General features: G+C 36.3%; 1 protein-coding gene across 2 annotated transcripts in view; it reads right to left on the reverse strand.

The window, feature by feature from the left end:
- RIC1 (RIC1 homolog, RAB6A GEF complex partner 1) overlaps positions 1 to 17548 on the reverse strand; it is a 115978-nt gene that overhangs the window by 50021 nt on the left and 48409 nt on the right. Inside the window, exons 4-7 of one of the 2 annotated variants that reach the window (XM_080670555.1) lie at positions 15456 to 15563; positions 10415 to 10557; positions 10008 to 10141; positions 4452 to 4543 (exon numbers count right to left, since the gene is read on the reverse strand). In XM_080670555.1, the coding sequence (XP_080526681.1) occupies positions 4452 to 4543; positions 10008 to 10141; positions 10415 to 10557; positions 15456 to 15563 (477 nt within the window). Of the gene's footprint in view, positions 1 to 4451; positions 4544 to 10007; positions 10145 to 10414; positions 10558 to 15455; positions 15564 to 17548 lie in introns of both variants that reach the window. The other variant, XM_080670554.1, reaches the window with a different exon arrangement.

Consider the following 17548-nt stretch of genomic DNA (forward strand, 5'->3'; position numbering starts at 1 on the left):
AGCCAAATGCCTAAATATATCTTTGCAGACCACCTGCCCAAACACCTGGCTGAAAGACAACACTAAGTAGCTAGCAGGTTTCTGCTTTGCATCTGACACACTGTCAAGTGCTAACTCTGGGTATAACTCACGTGAGCTCTAACACGTCAGTGAGGAGTTCAAATATTTCTAATTTAAGAAGTAGGTATTAAGTCAATACTTCAAAAGACTGAAAAGTAACCCTTTAGGTATTCTATAGTGCCTATACTCTTTAAATTATTTTTCTTTCCATTTCTCAGCCCATGGTAAGTGAACATTTTTTCATTAAAAGACACTATTTACTAATCTTAAAGCAAAAACATCTTTCTATAACAGAGATATGGCTACTACCACCATAAGTGATCAAAATTAGCAGTATTAATACTGGAACAACTCAACATTACTATTACCCAATTTCATAGGAAGTACACAACATCATGTATGGCAAAAATATTTAGCCGAATCTAAACAAAACTTTAAGTATAAAGGTAAACGTTAGGTTGTAAGACTGATCCCCTGCAAATTGGCATCCTAAAAGAAAGCTGGCTTCTTACAGGATTCTATAGGAAAACCAATTTCTAGAAAAATACAGCTACAGTCCAGTGCTCAAGGCAATTAATCCTGGTAAGTGGCGGCAGATCAGGGTAAAAGCCACTAGGCTGCAATGTCACACAGCTACAATCACAAAATTTACAACCCAGCCCATGATCATGACAGATGGGCTGGTACTCTCCCAACCAATGAATCCTTTGTACACCATAAGCATCTAAAGACGCTAAATTCAAAATATCGTGGCGTGTGGGAATGGTTTCCCTTTTGGGCGCATGGCAGTTAACTGGTGAAAACTGAGAAATGGAAGGCTGAAGGCCAAGACTCTACCTTCATTATCCTGGGGAAAGCTAGAGCACCTCGGCCTTTCCCATCGGCCTTGCTAGACCCCTGGGTGCCAGCCCTGAATGTAGGTGATGTGAAACTACATCCGCCACTGCTCATGTCTCTGAGTTCCCCCTAAATGATGACATGTGAGCATCCTAGTCATTAACTGTATTGGCTCAACAAGAACCAGCTTCAACTTCCAGTCATTTCAGGTGTTAGAAAAACTAATTAAATGGTATTATGAAGAAAGAATAGAAATTTAGAATGTGAGATATTCTAGAAACAACTGATATGGACTCTTAAAAAAAGTTAATGTCATACAAATAAGAAAAAAAAGGTGTAAAGATTGTTATAGGCAAAAGGTGACTAAAAAGAAATAATAATCAAATATAATTCACGAATTTTGCTTGATTATGGTTGGAACAAAGAAGCTATAAAAAAAATCTTGGTTAATTTCAACATGGCCCTGATCGGTTTGCTCAGTAGTTAGAGCATCGGCCCATGGACCAAAGGGTCATGGGTCCAATTCCCAGTCAAGGGCATCTACCTCAGTTACAGGTTCGATCCCCAACCCCAGTCTGGCGAGTGCGGGAGGCAAACAACTGATGTGTCTCTTTCAAATCAATGTTTCTCTTTCTCTGACCCTCCATTCTTTCTAAAAAATAAAATCAATGGGAAAAAATATCCTTGGGTGAGGATAAAAAGAAAAATAACAATTTCAACACGAATTGAGTATCAGATCTTAGTAGGGGTTTATTAATTTTCTCATATGTGATAAATGTATTGGGTTTTTAAAAATATATATATTTTATTGATTTTTTACAGAGAGGAAGGGAGAGGAATAGAGAGTTAGAAACATCGATGAGAGAGAAACATCGATCAGCTGCCTCCTGCACACCCCCTACTGGGGACATGCCCGCAACCAAGGTACATGCCCTTGACCGGAATCGAACCTGGGACCTTTCAGTCTGCAGGCCGACGCTCTATCCACTGAGCCAAACCAGTTTCGGCAACATATTGGGTTTTTATAAGAGAACTAGAGGCCCATTATACGAAGAGATTCATGCAATAGGCCTTCCTTCCCTTGGCTTCCAGCACCAGTTTTCCTCTGGCACCCGGGACCCAGGCCTTCGCTCCGGCCAGAGTCTGCCATCTTTGTCTTCGCTGTAGACTCCGGAGTCTGCAGTCTTGTCTTCGCTGGCACTCTGCTCCTGTAGATCCCTTCGCCCCCTGCCCTCCCTCTCATAGCAGGCATCCTGCCCCGCCTGGCCACTCCGCGCCTGGAGCAGCTGGGCCGCCACCATCTTTGGCCTTCTAATTTGCATACTCACTCTGATTGGCTGTAGGTGTAGTGGAGGTAGGGTCAATTTACATGTTTGTCTATTATTAGGTAAGATGTCTCTTTTTTTTTTGAAACCAAGAAATAATATTAATGTCCACTAACAGCAAAATCAGATAAATTATGGTATATTCATACACTGTAACATTATTTATAAATCAATCAAAAACTATTTCAGCTATAGGCAAAGAACTCAGATAAATTTTATAATATTGACTGAAAGAGCAAGACACGTAACATAGAATATAATTCTATTCATATAAGTTCAAAACCAGGTGAAACTAAATTATGCTCTTTAAGAACACATACATGGGTGATAAAACTACAGAGACAAGGAAATGATTATCACAAAAGACAGAAAATTGATTACCTTTAAGTGAGTCGGGGAAGGGACAGAAGTTGTGATTAGAATGTAGCGAGGGTAAAACTTGTATTGGCTGGCAATGTTCTATTTCTTGGCCCAGTTGTGAATAGATATGTGTATGTATTAAATATATTTGTAAAACAGAATATTTGCAGTATGCACTTTCCTGAAAGTATATTTTTACTTTACAATATGAAAGTTAGAAAGGATATTACAAACTTTATGCCAATAAATTTGACAGTGCGTATGAAAAAACCCCAATTTCTAGAAAAATAAAAATGGCCAAAATTACTTAGGAAGAGATAGACAATCTGAATTTTCTTAAATCTATTCTTAAAACTGAATTAAACCAGTAACACAAAAAAATTCCCATACAGATAATTCTAGGTTCAGATGGCTTCACTGACAAATCTGACCACAGAGAAGAAATGAGAAGAACAAACCCTTCCTCAACTTGTTTTATGAGGCAAGAGAGTTAAAAACCAGGAGAGTAAGAAAAATTATAGGCAAATGTACTCATGAACATAGATTTTAAAATTCTAAACAAAATATGACCAAATCAAATTTGTGAATATGAAAAAAATATGCTTTTTCTTCTTTCTTGTACTAAGTTTACTTATATTTCTACATTTACCTCTTCAGTAAAACGCAGAGAGGATGAAGATTCCTCACTTTACAAAGAGATTATTGAGAGTGTAATTAAGGTGGTGATGAATTATACATGTGAATTATTTATATTAAAAAGATACTTTGACACTTGTAGCTGGAGATTATACTAGCTGTATGTTCTACAGAAACACTAAGTCTCATTTTTAGGGCAAATGGAATTTTATATTTAAGAAAGTTTTAAAGACTAAAGAGCATTATACATACTGTAAGGCATTACTGTAAGTACCTGATACAGGATGGCGCAAGTAGGTTGCCAGTTATTCATATGGAAAATAATACAAATTAATAAAGAATAAGAATAAACTGTGTTTTGTGTACTCATAACTGTAAACCTATTTTGCCCACCATGTACAATCTTTTTAATTGAGCTAAAATAGCCTGACAGTCAGATATCATTGCTGTTTTCTAATGTATCCCAAGTGCTAATAACTGTGCCTGGTACATGGCAGACACACAGGTATGTACTGAGTAACTGTATTCTATTTTACTTCTAAAACATGCACTATTTGAATTAAAACAAGAAACTGATTTTATGTATGAGCTTTAAATTTGCTCCTTAACTAAGGCATATCCACTGATTCAAAGACAATGTCAACACTGGATGTCTTAAAAAGAAAAGATTATATGAAAAAGAAAAAAATATCTTCCTGATCCTGTTAAATAATAAAGTACCTAAATTTTAACTGATTAAATTTGTTTAAAGTTGTAACTCAATTTCTTACCACTGAAGAAAAGCTACACTTTTACAAATTAAGATAATCTCCAAAATCTGCCCTTTAGATTGGTTTGTTCCAACCTAAAATACTGTTAGAGTTGCCCTAGCTGGTTTGGCTCAGTGGATAGAGCATCGGCTTGCGGACTGAAGGGCCCCAGTTTGAATCCTGGTCAGGGCACATGCCCAGGTTGTGGGCTTGATCCCCAGTAGGGGGTGCACAGGAGGCAGCCGATCAATGATTCTCTCTCATCACTGAGGTTTCTATCTCTCTGTCCCTCTCCCTTCCTCTCTGAAATCAATGAAAATATATTAAAAATAAAATAAAATACTGTTAGATTTTATATTAAGGCTGATTCATAAATTATAATGGAATGACAAACTTTACAAGTATATTAGGAACATCTGATGTTTTAAAAAACATTATTTTTTGCAATAACACTTAAATTGCATTTTAAGTCTATATCCATTACCTCGCACAACCAAATGCCATTAGTCGATACTTGTTATTTACTGCTACACAAGTTCCATCAACAACATCTTGTGGCCAAACTCCATGAAGCTGCTATAATAAAAGGAAAGCAGTTAAGGTTTAAAAAGTGTTCTCCAAAACACCTGTAATCAATATAATTCTCCTTCAATAAACATACAGTTTCATAAGGTTTTATCTTATTTGGTTTCAACTGGATAGAAAAATATTCCATCAGGACTACTATCTGAATTTTCTCCCTTAAAACATCAATTTCATTAATTCTTTCAATAAATATTCCCCAAATGAGCTCAGTCCAGTGCTGATCTATTTACAGAACACTAAAAAATGGGTATTTGATCTCTAAATTCAAATTAAATGATGATGACTTTCCTGTTAGGATACAAATCTCTTGACAGCACAAACTGCACCTAACTTGTTCACTATTATTATTTTGTGGTCAACTAGCACATAGTTTTCAGTACACAGCACAACGTTTAGACAATCATACACTTTACAAAGTGTTCCTCCTGATATTTCCAGCACCCACCTGGCACCACACATAACTACTACAATATTATTGACTATATTTCCTAAGCTGTACTTTACATCCACATTATTTGGTATATTCTTATAAGCATTTCATAATTTGTCAATTGCTTACTATTCTCTATTATTCCTTTGCTTTATGGAATAATGGTTAATAGCATGGTATCCGGCAGCCTGTTATCTTAGGTCTACCTCTCATTTGCTGAAAAGATTATTTCACCTTTCCAAGCTTTGGCGTTTTTTTTATCTGTAAATTCCTTACCTCTTAGAGTGTTTTGAAGATTAAATGAGAGTGTACACACATGTAAACCACTTAATACAAAGGCTAGCATTCATCAAATTAAGCATTCAATAAATGAATGTCATTATTATTAAATTTATCTGCTACTTTATTCTGAATAAGAGATAGAATAGGCTCAGCTCCATTGTGCTTGTCAAATCAAGGACTTCTTAGATTATAAATTCTAAGGCAAAGCTCATCATTACAGTTTAGTAAGCACAAAAAATAGCACACTACAATATATACTTTACTTTTAGATGATCCCAATAGTAAACATTAGAAGACTCAATATAATTATGACTTTTTTGAAAATATAATACTACACTCTATTTAATTACTAAATGAGCTTTATAACCTACTATCTAAACATGGAATATTTGCTTTTTTTGGTAGGAATTTAATTTTAATAATAAAACTGGCATTATTTTAGGTTACAAAAAAATGGTAAAGATGGCATTGAGCATTATTTCTTTGGATGACTGCTTACTGAAATTCATTCCTGCAACAAGTATTTTTCAGGTGCCCATTATTCACCAGGTACTGCTCTAGGTGCTGAGGAAAAGGCAGGTATTCAAACACACCCAAATCCCTACTTGTATCCTGCCTTACATTTGTTAAGAGGCTGACAAATTAAAACAATTATCCAGTTTATTGGAAGTTGGCAAATGCTACAGAAATAACTAATAAAGCAATTATGGGGAAGAAAGAGTATGGGGGAAGGATGTAATATTAAATGGATTTGCCTGTGAACATGTGTTTTAAGGCAAGTACTGAAGGAGATATATCAAGTACAAAGGCCCTATCATAGATTGCATTTCTGGTGTGTTCAAAGAACATCAAAGAGGCCTGAGCAGAAGAGGTGGAGTGGAAGAAGAGGAAGTAGAAGATGAGGTAACAGCTTTTTCTCCAATTTATATATCGGGAATCATTGGAAGGCCTTTATTTTTTAACCTTTTCAATTATCCTATATATAATAAAGAGGTAATATGCAAATTGACCATCACACCCTTGCACAAGATGGCCACCCCCATGTGGTCACAAGATGGCTGCCACAAGATGGCTGGCAGGGGAGGGCAGTTAGGGGTGACCAGGCCTGCAGGGGAGGGCAGTTGGGGCAGACCAGGACTGCAGGGGAGGGCATTGGGGCGACCAGGCCTGCAGGGGAGGGCATTGGGGCGACCAGGCCTGCAGGGGAGGGCAGTTGGAGGCAACCAGGCCAGCAGGGGAGGGCAGTTGGGGGCGACCAGGCCAGCAGGGGAGGGCAGTTGGGGGCGACCAGGCCGGCAGGGGAGCAGTTTGGCGTCCATCAGGTTGGCAGGGGGGCCATTAGGGGATGATCAGGCTGGCAAGCAGAAGCGGTTAGGGGCAATGAGGCATGCAGGCAGGTGAGCAGTTGGGAGCCAGCAGTCCCGGATTGTGAGAGGGATGTCCGACTCCTGGTTTTGGCCAGATCCCAAAACGATAGTCGGACATCTCCCAAGAGGTCCCAGATTGAAGAGGGTGCAGGCTGGGCTGAGGGACATCCTCCCCCCACCCCAATGCATGAATTTTGTGCACCAGACCTTTAGTGAATTATAAATACATTAGAGAAAAATACACAAAACAAAAATGTATATCTCAATAACATCACCAAGTAAACACTTGTAGAATTACCACTCTACAAGTGGTAATTATGAGTACCCAAAGGTCCCCAACAGTGTCCCTTCTGATCAATATACCCTTGCCCCTATCACAAAAGTAACCAATATCCAGACTTACATGGGAATCACTTCCTTCTTTCCCTTTAAACCATTACCACTTAAACATGCATCCATACAAACTTTTAATTTTTCCTTTAAATTTACATACAATAGACTCATAGCACGTATCCTTCTGTGTCTAGCTGCTTTCACCCAACATGTTTATGAGATCCATCCACATTGTTGCAAACAGTCTCGTTTGTTCATCCCCACTGTTAACTCAAACACTGGGCTTAGTTCACTAGGCCTCTGGCCTCCTCCAGCCTGGTATTCTTTACTATCTAATTAGCTCTCCAAAACATTTAAGCACATTTAAAAAAATATTTTTTCTTCAGCTTTTCTAGTTGCCCTCAGCAGGTTTTGTCCTAATTATACAGTCCTACTGAAGGGGTTTTGAGCAGAGGCGTGGCATAATCTGAGATATTTTAATTTATTTGTTAAATATATTACACAATGCTGAACAGAATTTTTATAAAGCATTTAAATAATGTCTAATATAGCCTGGTTGGTGTGGCTTGGTGGTTGGGCATCAACCTATGAACCAGGAGATCATGGTCTAATTCCCATATGCCTGGGTTGCAGGCTTGATTCCCAGTAGGGGGTATGCAGGAGGCAGCTGATTAATAATTCTCTCTCATCATTGATGTTTCTATTTCTCTTTCCCTCTCCCTTCCTCTCTGAATAAAAATAATTTTAAAATAAAAATGTCAAATATAAAGATGCCACTGTTTCCTAACTACCAGTAATACATATGTGTTGTTTTCTTGTAATTTATATTTTCTATTTATAACATTTAATAATGCCCATTTATTTTCCATTATATTTTAAACCTTAATTGACTAGAAAAAAATCTTTATTTTTGTTTTCAGTAAAAAACATTTAAATCCCGAACATAATTACAAATATATTTGTACCCTGTAAAAAAAAAAAGGGTTCTTCAAAAGCGTATTTTTATTCTAATTTACATACTAACATGTTATTACAAATGTATTATTTAGTACCTTACTACCTGAATAAAGTTGGTAATGGAAAATAGTTATTAGAAACCTTAAAGCTGATACCATGTAGAAAAAATATACCCTCAAAAACAAACAAAAACACACCTTAAAATCCTTCCCAGTTAAAAAGAGCACATTGAACATTAATATCTTCTCTGACTACTGTAACAGAAAAGATTTTTTCAAAGAGCATAAACCGCAAGAACAAAAAATGGGAGATGAGGTAGTATCAGAAAATCCTGGAAGCTGGAAAGTATAAGGGTAGAATCCTTAACTAGCAATAAAGAATGTTGAGAAGTAGCTAAGTTTACATTATAGGGCACACAAAGGCTTGGAAAGTTAGATGTCTCTGAAAGGCTGGACTCAGAGCAGGACTGGTTTAAAGCCTGTGTAAGCAGCAGCTGGGTCTTCCAGGAGTACTTCCCCAATTTGAGCTGCTAAGAAACACCTCACCTCCACTCTAACAGAAAACTGGAGGCTTTTCTTTGGAGAAAAACAAATAAACGAACAAACAACCTCCAGTGACCTCTGGACCACAATGAAAACAGGGATAAGTAAAAGTTTATATTCTGAATCTGGACCCTCTAGTCTAACTCTTCCACAACTCAAATCCTAGAATACTTGGTCAGCCAGGTATATATTTTCTGGAAAGGACTGCAGGACTCTCCTCAAATGCACTTTGGATACAGAGATGGGAGGAAAGGAAATAATCCAGTTAGCTCACCATACAGTAAAGATCATAGTCAACCAAACCCCACAGAGCTTATCAATGAACCCAACATTTTATTTTGGGTCTCTATACAGCAACCAAATTCATAAATTAACTAATCATATATGAATTAACCATTCATTGTGAAATAATCACATACAAATAAAGGAGTAAAGGATCCTCTGGATGATGATGGAGAGCCCCAATACACCTGTGTTAAAGGCGTGTATAGTGAGCAACACTCCAGACTACAGCAGGTCAGAGGCTCCAAGAGAAATTTTTTCAAGAATATGAAATGATAGAACACCTATGTGTTTGAAAAAACTGAGAGGATATTTACACAACCAGCAGACAGTTTGGGGTTGAGTTACTGGTAAATACACAGAAACTGCCCTGACTGGTTTGGCTCAGCGGATAGAGCGTTGACCTGTGGACTGAAAGGTCCCAGGTTCGATTCCGGTCAAGGGCATGTACCTTGGTTGCAGGCACATCCCCAGTGGGAGGTGTGCAGGAGGCAGCTGATCGGTGTTTCTCTCTCATCGATGTTTCTGACTCTCTATTCCTCTCCCTTCCTCTCTGTAAAAAAATCAATAAAATATATTTTTAAAAAAATACATAGAAACTAAGCAAATGTAAAGAACTTAACAATTATTAATTCCAAGTAGGAGAAAAAATCTACAGGAAAAGAAAAATATAACATCTCACATGGGGCAGGTACTAATATAAATGTACAAAGCAATATCAATGTAAACAATGAATAGTAATATAATCAAAACCACAATAGCTATGCTGGAAAGTATGTGGTAGAAGCTGGGAAGAGGGAAGTATGTGGTCATTTTCCACAGTTGGAGGTATATAAACACAGCCTAAAAACTAAAAATTAAAGGAAATACAGAGTAGTGAAGATGAACAGCAAAATAAACAGCAAAGGAACAAAAAGTAGTTGCCTACAAGAATGAAAATTGGGTGTGAAGAGAGCAGGGAGGGCAGGAAATCTCACTGTTCTTTAGCATGTCTAATAGATAATTATTGGTCTACTTATACTATATATATGTGTGTGTATATATAGTTTTTATTTTAAAAATTCACAGGTGATGGGGTGGAGGGGGTTGGGGGGAAGGGGACCTCTGTAATACTTTTGACAATAAAGATACTAAATAAATAAAATTAATTAACAACAACCCATAAAATCGTAAGTTAAAAAATGGGGGAGGATTTTAGTAATAGACTAAAATTATTCAATGCACAATAAATAAAACAAACATTCAAAGTAAGCCAGTCATACCTCTGCAGTAAATCTACTGGACACTGGTGTAATAAATCCCACTTTACCATCATTAAACACCACAGCAAACCCATCAAGTGTGGCACAGTATTCCATGTCTCTGATGTGCACATCTGCAAAGCCCAGGAATGAACCTGCTGATAAAAAAAAATAAGTACATGAAATATAATAAATAATTCCCTCACATTTTTGCTTAAAAACCCTGTAAGGATAGTTAAAAAGGTAACAATAATGACCTAAAAACACTAAACAATGCAACTACTTCTTCCTACTGAGACACACACAAACAACTCCCCTGCATAATTAATTCCAAAGTAGATAAATCAATGTTCATCCATTGCAATATCTAACTAGGTTATATAAAATATTAATCATCTGGCTCTACCCCATACAGAAAGTATAACTACCTCTAGATGATTGTAGATCTAGTGAAAAGGGTACTGTGGAAAGATTAATAGCTTTCTTTCCATTTGTCATTCCTTCCCAGTGAATAAGATGAAGCTGTCCATCAGAAGTAGCCACCAGGAGATCTTCCAGCACAGACTGCAAACTGTAGGGAAGTAAGCAATTTATTATCAGTTACCTTTTAAGAGAGCATACTGGGAAATCAATGAGTATTAATATAATTGCTCTAGAGAATATTCATTCAGAGAAGATAATGAAACCACTTACAAAACTGTCATTTATTTACAATTTAGTTATATAGTAACTTTATGTGTAATTCAATCTAGAATCAGAAATACTGGAAGAAATGGAAGACTATGGGCAGCCACAGTCACAAATTTGATGAACTGAGTTAAAAACTAGAAATACTGGAACAACAAATTAGAAGATGGAAGGATAAGTGGTAGCTAACAAGAGGCAGAAAAAATATAAAAAGAACTAATGAAAGGATGACGATCTGGAGCCATCGAGCACAGAGTAACAATCCGCTCACCCTGTCCAACGGAACTTTCACCAGTGATAAAGTGTTCTGTATTTGCACTGTCAAGCACAGTAGCCACTAGCCACACATGATAACTACACTCTTGAAATATGGCTAGTGTGACAGAACCGAATTTTAAATTTTGCTTACTTTTAACTAAACGGAAATGAATTCATTTGATTAGTGGCTACTGTACTGGAGAGCACAGTGTTAGACCACTGTGCTTCCAAGGTTATCATGAGTCTCAATTTGTTCATTTACTGAACAAATATTTATTAAGGCTATGCTCTGTAGCAGGTGCGTCAATAAAATAAGTTTCTCCCTTCAGAAGAACTCCCAGTTGATTAAGTATTAAAAAAGTAATTATGTAGTATGATCTCAGCAAAGATATATTTTTTATTTTTTCTAAAATATATTTTTATTGATTTCACAGAGAGAGGACAAGGGAGAGAGAGAGAGAAACATCAATGATGAGAGAGAATCACTGATTGGCTGCCTCCTGTATGCCCCACACTCGGGATCTAACAGGCATATGCCCTGACCAGGGATCGAACTGTGACTACCTGGTTCATAAGTTGATGCTCAACCACTGAGTCACACTGCAATGTGATTTAACATTTACTTACCGAGTGGCAAATAAATGCCTACTTGGTTTACTCTTACATGCCCAGTCCCTAGTGCAGTGCTAGTTATATTTGGCAGTAATTGTTTGTGGAAGGAAGAAAAAAAAGGGGAATCCATAAATGAAACTGCAAAAGTACTGGCAGGAAGAAAGAAAAAGAGAACAGGGAAGAAACAGCAGAAATTAGTACCAAGAAAGCCTAGGAAATAGATGAATTTAAGAAAGAGAACTCAAGAGTATCAAAGTAGAAACAAGAATAATAAAATGTTGTGTGTCTATAATATATACTCTAATATACACTATTAAAAAGAGTATAGTTCATAAACATTTAAATCCATAATGGTAAAAATGTTTTAATTCTTAAATTAAACCTTCAACTTTTTGGAAAGTTGAGTCAATGACTCATTCCCCAAGGATTTGAGACAATACTGAAACAGAGTAGAACATGTCCCCACAAACCAGATCCATCTCTTGAACACCAGAGCATTTGTAATCAAGTAAAATTCCCAGTTCTAATGTTCACTTTATAAAGTATTATACGTGTTCTTTCATTTCAATTTATATTTTTGTGATAAAGTTTATATGTAACATGTGTTGAGCAGAATACAAAAACATACGTTTTAGATCTGCTACTACATGTCAAAAGAGGTGAGTGAGCATAACAGTCATTGTTTTACCAGTGATTTTCATTCAGCAGGACTCAGCCTAGGTTTTTTTCAAACTATATTTTCTCCCTCTCCCCTGCTCCTATCTTCCTAGAATCACTGCATATGACCAGGTTATCCTGCAGCATTTTAACTGCCTGCTAGGCAAAACTCTTCCAACAAAGCTAACGGAATTAAGAATCTCTACATCATTGCCAAAACCGGTTTGGCTCAGTGGATAGAGCGTCAGCCTGCGGACTGAAAGGTCCCAGGTTCGATTCCGGTCAAGGGCATGTAACTTGGTTGCGGGCACATCCCCAGTAGGAGGTGTGCAGGAGGCAGCTGATCGATGTTTCTCTCTCATCGATGTTTCTGACTATCTATCCCTCTTCCTTCCTCTCTGTAAAAAATCAATAAAATATATATTTAAAAAAAAAAAAAAAAAAAGAATCTCTACATCATCACCCACAATGCTGTGACAAAATATGACCACACATGTGAGTAAACAGGAAAATGTGACCAAGAGTCAAGAGAAAAAAAATTAATCAACATAAATAGATACATACAAAATCCTGATGTTGGATATAAAGATAACGACTTTAAAATAATTGTGATAATAACTTTAAAAATCTATAGGAAAAGACATATAACCTCATTTTATTAGAACTAAACAAACTCATTAAACAAAGGCTGATGTCAGTTGTTAAAGTACTGAATAGTTCCAAAGAAGTTAAACAGGCCTTGTTCCAAGCCACTCAAGTGCCTGTCCATCACTGATTCCCTCACTCGCAAATCTAACTACTAAAGGATTAATGCTTGGCATCACGTAATATCTGGACCCTGTACCAGTAACCAATATTCCATGTCTTTACATTTATACTTTTTTTTTTTAATATTTTGAAACCACATAAATATACTCTATATCCTCAGTGAGCCTCTCTAATTACTAACTTCATCATGGGCTTTATAACAGCTACCTGATATTCCAGAGGTGTTTTTTAAAAAAAATGTAATTCATAATTATCAATTCTCAAATATGAAAATATATTTAATACCTAACTAATATTAAATACTATATATTACATACAGCTTTCCTAAGTGCCTAGGATGGAACAAGATATGGAATAAACTATGGTATTTATTATCATTTATTGTGTGGTAATGGTTAGTACTTTTTACCTTTCTATCCTCAATTAATAACAAAGTTTGGATGCTTAACATTAATCCTACATGTTTTTTTTAACAAAAAAATTAAAAGATGGCAGTAATGTTTGGGGAAAACAAATTAAAAAACACTCAGATAATAAAAAATAAATTAATTTTAAAAAGATGGCAGTACTTTTGCCATCTTATGCCTAAAAGCAACAGTGTAACCATTACCCGTAACTGTATATGACATATTTTTGGTAGTGGGAGGGATAAATTGTACAAGATGGCAGGGAATTCTTTGTTTAAAGGCTCTTTTTCTATGCCATTTCCATGAACCACACAATTGTTACCACCAGGTGGAGATAGAACACCATGCTGTACAGTTCCACCCCGTTTGGCACTTACAATCAAAATCTCTTTGCAACAAATTACATTCTTGAAAAGAAATCTATACGCTGAAATAAAATCTGAAGTAAAGAGCAACTTTTTGACCAAGGTGATGAATAATGTGTATTCAATCTTTTATAACCCTGACGCCATTTAAGCAAACAAAAACCAAAAGCATTTTTTTTCTACAAGGAGTGTATATAAAAAGATAGATTAAACAAGGCAAGACAATTGCCAGCCGCCTATATACAATTTCACTTAATATGGACCAGTATCTGTACTATATGCTAACAAAATAGTGAAAGCAGTTGTTCATTAGAACTGTGAATCAGAAGAATTTTTTAAAAAATAGGCATTACATTTTTATAGTTCAATATATTTACATATTACATCCATATCGTTCAGTATTTAGTAAGAGTACATAGTAAAAAGTCTTTTTCCCAAAACTGTCCTCTGGCCACTCAGTTCTCACGCCTAGTCTCATGTATTCTTCCAGAACAATACAAAGTCTAACACCACCAGCTCCTTTGAAAAAACGAATTAATGGCATTCTTATATAGAGCACACCTTGCTTTTCACCCAAAAACCTATTTGGGAAGTTTTCTTCAGTAAAGAATACCCTCACTGGTTTTACAGATGCATCTTATTCCCACTGTACAGATGTAAGAAAATGTATTTAAACAGATCCCTACTGGTAAGAATTTAGGTAGTTTTCAACCTTTTACTACTGTTAACAATCCTATATAATAAAAGGCTAATATGCAAATTGACCGAATGGCAGAACGACCAGTCGCTATGACATGCACTGACCACCAGGGGCAGACGCTCAATGCAGGAGCTGGCCCCTGGTGGTTAGTGCGCTCCCACAGGGGGAGTGCCACTTAGCCAGAAGCCGGGCAGTGGCGGTGGCAGGAGCCTCTCCCGTCTCCATGGCAGTGCTAAGGATCCCCCAAGGGGTCCTGGACTGACAGAGGGTGCAGGCCGGGCTGAGGACCCCCGCCCAGTACATGAATGTCAGGCCCCTGGCCTCTAGTGTACAATAAAAAACCCTGTAAGTATGTCATTCCCAATATGTATTATTATATTTGCAAGATTAATTCTTACAAGTAGAAATGCGAGGCAAAGGCCATGAACATTTCTAACTTCGATAGATATTGCTTAATCAACTTCCATAGAAATAAAATGTCAAATGTGAAGCAAATAAGGAAATAAAGGTAGAGTCATTTGTTTTTCTACCAATGAATGTAAAATAACTTTTGCTATTTTGGTACTCTGATCTTCCTATTACAAAACCCTTACTGACACTTGGATCAGAAAGCTCAACCTTCTCCCAAATACAGACATAATTCTCCAAAAGTTGTAAAGGCTATAAAAACAAAGGAACTTACTCTTTTTCTCAACCTTTTCTCAAGGGTATCTTTTAAGTAATATGGACTATGACATACCATTCAAACAACTTATAGATCTTACCATAAATACAAATTTCTAAAATAACATTATAGTTAGTATACCCAATTTATGGGCTTTATTATAATGATTTAAGTATAATAATGTACCATCTATAAATTTTCACATTTTTATAAGGGTTAATCAAGAATTTCTAGGGTTAAAAAAGTTATCCTCAATGAAAAGACATGAAATCAACCTTCTTATTGATCAGATGATTAACCAACTACATCGCCTATTATCACAAAATGCTATATTTAACCAAAGTACTGTACCTTGTAATGGGTGCTTGCAAATCCAATACTTTCCTCATCTCTAAAGTTAATGCGGGAGCACACTGTTCTTCCTTAAAATGGGGTGTCCCCTTCATTTGTGGGCTTCCTCTAAAACATAACAAAGATAAAGGATTAAAGAGAAAGAAACTATTCATTCTTTAGGTTCTCAGTTGAAAAGCAGACCTAAATTCTACGATAGCAGGCATATCTGTTTATCAATTAGAAATAAATGCGTTTGACCAATGTAACTTGTGTTGGAGAGGTGGGAGTGAAGGGAGAACAAAGAATCTTAAGAAAAAACACAAGATAAAAGTGAACTTGCAAGAAAACCAACAGAGATTTTGTTTTAATTATCTGACAGCCTTTACTGAGATGAGCAACTATGGGAAGATATACACCATTCCATATAGTACATGCCCAAAGTGATCCAAATCATTGCTTCATCTTACCTTACTCCATACCTCATCCTTCATTCCTATCCTTTGGGTATGTATTAGAATTAGGTCCAATTCAGGGACGCAAAGAGATGTTTCACAAAATACTTGGTAATAAATAGCAAAATGGCTAAATTTGAAAATTTTGCGGCATTAAATGGTTGCAACTAGAGTGGCTGGAACAATGTCAACATAACCAAGCTGTACCATGCAGCCACTTAAAAGGATTATAAAGCTGCCCTGGAATCCTTATCTCCACATGGCATAGGACCATCTTTCTCAATGCCTGTGCTGGAATTTAATAGCTGTCTCTTTTCTTACTATCAGCTATCACGTACTCTTGGCAACAATTAGCCTGCCTAAGTCATCTCTCTTTCTCTAGTCATATATAACCCTGGAAACCAATTTGTTAATACTATTAAAACTATGTGCAAGGAAACTAACAAGAGCAATAGCTTTCAAGGTACTTCACTTTGTGAAAATTACTTTGATGCTCAGAAAGCTTTTTGCTTACTTTTTAGACTCAGATTATTTTCCATATAGAAGCTTGGTGACAATCTAGTGACTGATGTGCTTAGTTTAGGTCTGGAAAATTTATGTTTTATTTCCTTAATATACTAATGAGGTTCTCCAATTCTGTTCTCTTGTTCTGGAACTATTAGGTTAGATATTGAAGCTTAAATTTACTTATAATTTTCCCATGACTTTGTCTTTTGTTCTATATCCTGGGAGAGTTCCTGAACTACTTTTCCAATTCTTTTATACTAGCTTATTGTACTTTTTATTCCAGGAACTTTCTCACCCACCTCCCCTTTTTTCTTTTTGTTATTGTTTTAATTAGTATCTGAGGTTGTTTATCATTTCCTCAAAGTGTTTTTGTTTCCTGCATTGCCTATTTCCTTTGAATATCCCTTTTTTTCTGTAATGCCTCTTTTTTAAATTGGACACTTTCCTAAAATGGCTAACAATCTTTGGCCATTAGTTAACAAGAACACCTTAATAAGAAAAAGCTAATTATAAGCTCTGTGTGTTCAAGTTGGGTTTGAATTTTAAAGCAAATTTAGGTAAACCCTGGCTTTTCAATTTTAGAAAAGCAACAGCATGTTTGGGTTGGTAGAGAGGAAATGAGTTAGGTTTAGACATGATGAACTTGACATTGCCTATAGGGACATCTAAATGGAAATACCCTGCAAAGTGCGCCTGGAGCTCAAGAAAGTGGTACTACATTAAAGGAATAATTAAAATGTAGAACAGAAGAGAACACAGAACAAAACCCTAGGGAATAAAGCATACTTTAGGTACTATATAGTAATCTAAGGTTTTGATTTAAACCTAATGAATAACATCTTTATGAAGTAGATGGCATTAACTTCATTTTTCTGATGAGTAAAATAAAACTCAGATAAAAGACAGCAACATGATTAATCCTGAAAGCTAAGGAAAGCCACTGAAACATTTTATGTAGGGAAATGGCATGTAAATTTTATGTCAGCAAATTCATTTAGGGGAAAACTATAAAGATGGTTTAAGAAGATATTACAACAATCCAGGAGAAAACTAAAACTAAAGTAGTGTTGCTAGGAGAAGGAAACAGCACAGGGATTACATCCAAGGTAGAACACACAGAAGGCACAGAAGGTGGGATAGAGAGGACTTGCT

Source organism: Plecotus auritus (genome assembly GCF_963455305.1).
Source record: "Plecotus auritus genome assembly, chromosome: 5".
Lineage (NCBI taxonomy): Eukaryota > Metazoa > Chordata > Mammalia > Chiroptera > Vespertilionidae > Plecotus > Plecotus auritus.